Consider the following 5,335-nt stretch of genomic DNA (forward strand, 5'->3'; position numbering starts at 1 on the left):
TCTACAGCACAATGGAAATTCAGCTTTTACGCATTTACTTCGACTTTCATCAAGAGTATCAAATACCAGATGTCTGTCGTAACTTTTGCAATATTTGTCTCGAAGAACACTGAGCTCATCTTACAGGGGTATAATAGGTATTCACCTGCATGTTATCCGCTCTTTGGTCTGATACCATTTTGAGACGTACGAGTACCCGCATTCTTTATACGTAATACATATCGAAAGAATTGAAAAAGCTTGCGAAAATTTGTCACGAGGTTGTAATCCAATATTCCAAAGACCGTGAAACTTCTCCGACTGGTGCAAATATACGATACATGACAAAATTTCATATAGAATCGAGTTTCGTTGTTTTACAGACAAGACCATCCACTACAAACTTGGATGACTTTGTTCGTAGCGCGAGTTCTGTGTTGATTCAAGAAATTTCACTCTTGAAATCTCGGCTGCAGAATTATTTGTAAAACAGAACCTGAACTATGCATAACTCATATGTTATGTGTAGAGTATAGTATTCGGATTTCCAATTGGGATTGTTTTTCAAAGTAAACACCATATAGCAGATTTATAAATTAGCTTCGTTCGGCGGACGAAGAGTGTTAGATTTCTTTATCAAAGTTAAGTGTGGGGTTTCGCGTGCAGTAACAAAAAATGTTTTATTCCAGTGACTTGGGATTTTGCACTGCTTAGTAAAGAGGTATTTTAGTGAAGGATATAAAAGTGTTTAATAATTATATTTGGTCGAATTTGTTGATAAAATAGTGTTAAATTTGTATAACGCTATGCCCAAGTGACAAAGAAAAAAGCTTGATGCCTTCATTCCTACTATATCCACGTGGCAAATATCAATTCTGGTTATTAAACGAAACGAATAAAATTGTAGTCATTTTGCCCTTTTTATTTTCACCGGAATACTGGTTCATTCCCAAGGCACTTTTCGTCTTCACACGTTTCTTAATATCGTATTTGAGGAATATAGGGTTTCAAATAGTATGTCACTCAGAAATAAACCGTCCGCTACAATTTTCCAGGTAAATGACGCGGCCTGGTGAAAACGCTTAGACTTTCCACGTTATTGCTCAACCCAAGAAGAAAATTTCCCCTATTTGTTCAGCGACACTTTCTCCCAAATTGTAAGTGCTAGCCAAAATGTAAATGGCCCATTTCTAATGGTAGCAAAAATTTCTTCGGTAGGGGAAATCTCGGCTAGTTTGGCATATATAACAGATAAACGACCACTCGATATGCAAGTGCAATAGTTACACTAGACTTGTGAACGTGTCGATAAGCGCTAACTGAACATGAAATTCGTGAGTCTTTCCGCTGAATCTGCAACATAATACACTATTTCAAAGAGAACAATAGATATTATTTTAGTTACATTCTCATAACAAGATATGTGATCCTCATTCGCGACTCGTTTATAAATATTTTATTTACCCAGTTAAAAAATACTCACCATTCAATTTGACTAACTTTGTTTAAAATTCTCGTATTCACTCGAGATGACTAAAAAAAAACATTCCACGAAAAACCATTTCCTAATTTTTGTTGCAGGTTGTTTTTCTCACGTGCCTCGTGGCGTCCGCTTACGCTGTCAGTGACGATGAGCACCAATCCGCAGACCATCAAGTTGGCGTTGAACAACTCGCTCTGACTCGAGAGCCGGAGATCCATGTCGACGATGACGGACATTTTACACTGAGGTAGATCAGTATTCCACGTGTGCGTGTAACAAACACCCCTCATTCCCTGCACGTTGTTCCCCAATCTTCCGGCACTGTGCATTTCTGTCCCCTTTCCGTGCTGCCTACGTATATCACACCTCACATGTTGTAGCTCGCAGGTGGCGTATTTTCCTCGGGTAATTCTTTCATTTCGCATATATTTTCACCGAGTTACCTTCAGATAACGTTTCGCAACTCCTGTTTACGACTCCCATCTCCGGTCTTAAAGCGGAACTTCTCTGCTGAAACGGGGCGACGTCACTTTCTGTACTGTATGCGCGATCTTATGAGATGTGAGAATTACAAGCTGCAAATGGAAAATTCTGGTCTAGTTCATTCACAGTGATTTTGGTCAGTAAACAAAAACTGCTTCCCGTCCGGTACACTGAATGGAATTCTCTTCTTTATCGAGTCAATTGTCATTTTCCATCCGTCCATCATCTTTGCAGACCTTTAAATCCGCACCCTCCTCGTAATATGAGAAAACGGTTATTTTATTGTCGTTGTTCTGTATTCAATTGTAAGCAGAGACCCTGTTTTCTTTGTCAGTTTTCATCATGTATGTTCTTGGAAATACGGTTTCTATCATGTATGTAAAACACTCTTGCCAGACGGTGTTTCAGGCTCGTGTCACTTATGAAAATACCTTTCGCACCCTTAATCACGTGTCGCGCCCCCGGCGCAACCGTTCGAATCCCACCTACTTTCAGAATTCCGACTTTTTGCATCGTAACTGAAAATTGCCAGTATGGAAACTTGTCAGCTTATTTTCCACTCAAATTCACGTTCACCAAAACGTATATACGAACAACTTTCAGGCTTACGGATGACGATGGAAGTATGTTCGAAGAAGAAGGCGTTGTTCTGACAGACGAGAAGACGGGCGAGGAGGTAGTCATCGTAAAGAAGGGCACATATTCCATCCCGGACGAGAATGGAAAACTCGTGAAATTGGCTTATGACGTTGACGAACCTCCCGCAGCTGCCAGCATATTGCAGAGAAGTCGCAGCCAAGTTCACGCCCGGCCCTCCAACTGATATGGCAGTACACAGAGATTAGATTGAATGTAATTTTATTAGGTGATTTCCAACATTGACCGATGTTGTTAGATAAATAAAGTAATTTCGTATTTATGTAAAACATGTATTCGCAATTCAAATTTAATTATCACCTACATCCGTCCATCATCGATGTAAACGTACGGCATTGCACTGTAAAAGGCACGCCATTAGGTTTTTTTTTTTTTTTTAATCGAGATAAAACAAGTGGAAGATTTTTTTTTGTTCTTTGGTTAATTCAATTCAAACCGTGGAAGAAATCGGCGAGCCGAGATATTCACCATGGCCGTGTATTTGAACTTGCGAAATCCATTTGAATTCGATAAGAATCCATGTCTATTGCCGTAACTCGCTTCTACCAATCGAGAAGTTTGATGAGGCTTATTAGCACATAAATGTACTGGTCGTGAATCGGATTCGAGGAGAAAGATTCTGAGAATTATACAATGAGTGAGGACAGGATTAATGCGTTGGATCGTATGGATTATTAATTTAATTTGTTGTGTAATAAATATCGCAGATAAGTTGCGGAGCGACGGATTTTAGTCAAAGTATTATCGAGGATCTTCGCCTTCTTCGCAACTTACTCGCAGAGGAGTGACAAATGATTATGGTTGAAAATACACGTTCTCTCTTTTACCATTGACTGCGGAGGGGAAAGTGGGAACGATCAATCATGAATCTCAAAGTTTCAGGGTGCGCCGGCTGTTATTATAAATGCACGCAAATTGAATGTCCATTAAATTTAGCCGTGATTTCGAGAATTTCGTTTATAGTAGATTCCGCTCTCTTATAAATGTTTGCATTGAACAGGCGACGAAAAATTCCTGGGACTCTGATACTAATGAAGACGGTATAGATAATTATTCTCCGTCTAACGATAAAGAGCATGAGCTTTTTGCTCTAGGGCATTTACATCAGCACTGCATGAATGGCAGATAGAAATACTTTCATCGACGACTTACCGAGAATCAATAATCCTTTTAAGTGTCCGTTTTACACGTCCTTTCATTCGTGATACGACGAATTATGTAAAAACATTTTTCGTCAGACTTCTGACGAGTGAGACGATTACAAATCTCTTTACTTCACGCTAAGTGTTCAGATCTTGTATTTATAAGAGAACGAGGCGACCGCAAAGCGCGACGAGGTTTAGTTTGCGTCCGTTGAGTGATTATAGGCTCCAAAATATGCTTTGGCATCAATTAGCATTTAATTTTATATTTCGAAAGACAGGTTAAATTTCTCGGGATATTATTTTTTTAAACTTTGTAATGCTGGTTAGATCTTCTCTTTCAACATCAAACGTGAAATTCAATATGCGGCGCAAGTTCAAAGTTAAATCGTGAAAAGTGATACGCGTCCTAAACTGAGCAGATTACTGATTATTGGGTATTATGTGAGTCACTTCAGACTTTTTCAATACACTAACTTCTCTGCAGTGTGCGAATTTCTGAAACATGAATAATTCAAATAGGTACTTTGTGGATTTCATTGACTGGCTCGACGGGCCTCTGAAACTGGGACAAGGAACGACGTTAACTTCGCGATCTGTGCAAAGTTGACGACGATCATTATGAACGATAATGATTAATGGCCAATTTATTCTCGCTATTGACCTCAACATTTTCACAATTTAAAGTTGTGATCGGACGACTGATCGAAGAGACGAGGTGGAGAATCTGCCGAATTGATTTTGAATTGTAGTGAATGCTTGCTATAAACGACGTCCTTGCGTCCTTCGAACGAGCCAGGAAGCATGAATTACCTCTTAGTTTTTATTAATAACGAAGGTCGCAAACAGGAATCTAACTACGTGCTCGGGTTCATGGGTGTCATAATTACTCATAAAAAAGGTACGTTAACCCAGCAAATTCACACCGCTTCATCGCCGAAGCGGCTTGAGTAAGAGCTAGGCTCCGTCTAGCCCGTCTAGCCTGAAGCGAGGTTGTGAAATTTTTGTTCTATCCAACTTCCGTGATCGCGGAATCGCTCAGGAATTTACTTAGCTTGGTATAGGCCCAGTGGCAGACACATGGCGGTCATACAAACGTAATCGACCTTCTCTTATAATTCGAGGGTACGAATAACTTGGTACTTAGGTATTGTCATCTTTGAGGCCTAATAAGTCGACTTGCTCTGTTTCGTGTGAAATTATCAGATTCAACGAATTTCTTGGTGTCAGGAAATTAATCGGAGTCTAACGAACACAATAGCATTCATGCACATAGTTCATGCACAAAAGCATGAAGGAAACTTGACTCAAACGGTGAGCATTGGCTGGAAGTACACCAATTATCGAGCCCATGCCAGTTTACTAATTTGCTAATCACCTGGCGTGGTATAATTTGTACTTCCATCAAGATCCCTTGAATACCTCAGGCTACCCAATTATTAAATTCCAGTACTAATTGGTCTGGTAGTGCAATTAAACTACCCTCATACACTTGATAGATAAATTCTCGTTCAAGATTGTCTTTCCTGATTTTACAGTCATACTTCAGATTTCCACTACAAAGCGCAGCTGTTAGTTTCACCCGTCGTAC

The 5,335-nt window shown here is 39.7% G+C and overlaps 1 protein-coding gene across 1 annotated transcript; it reads left to right on the forward strand.

The window, feature by feature from the left end:
* The first annotated feature begins 1,265 nt into the window (after nucleotides 1–1,265).
* Nucleotides 1,266–2,864, forward strand: LOC124415943. Its single transcript, XM_046896698.1, has 3 exons — nucleotides 1,266–1,313; nucleotides 1,561–1,709; nucleotides 2,549–2,864. The coding sequence occupies exons 1-3, from the start codon at nucleotides 1,305–1,307 to the stop codon at nucleotides 2,766–2,768; spliced, it is 378 nt and encodes a 125-aa protein (XP_046752654.1). The 5' UTR covers nucleotides 1,266–1,304; the 3' UTR covers nucleotides 2,769–2,864.
* The last annotated feature ends 2,471 nt before the right edge of the window (nucleotides 2,865–5,335 follow it).

Source organism: Diprion similis, chromosome 2 (genome assembly GCF_021155765.1).
Source record: "Diprion similis isolate iyDipSimi1 chromosome 2, iyDipSimi1.1, whole genome shotgun sequence".
NCBI lineage: Eukaryota > Metazoa > Arthropoda > Insecta > Hymenoptera > Diprionidae > Diprion > Diprion similis.

Coding starts and splice junctions, on each gene's coding strand:
- LOC124415943 (XM_046896698.1), top strand. Junction 1,710..2,548: donor GACGGACATTTTACACTGAG/GTAGATCAGTAT, acceptor AACAACTTTCAG/GCTTACGGATGACGATGGAA.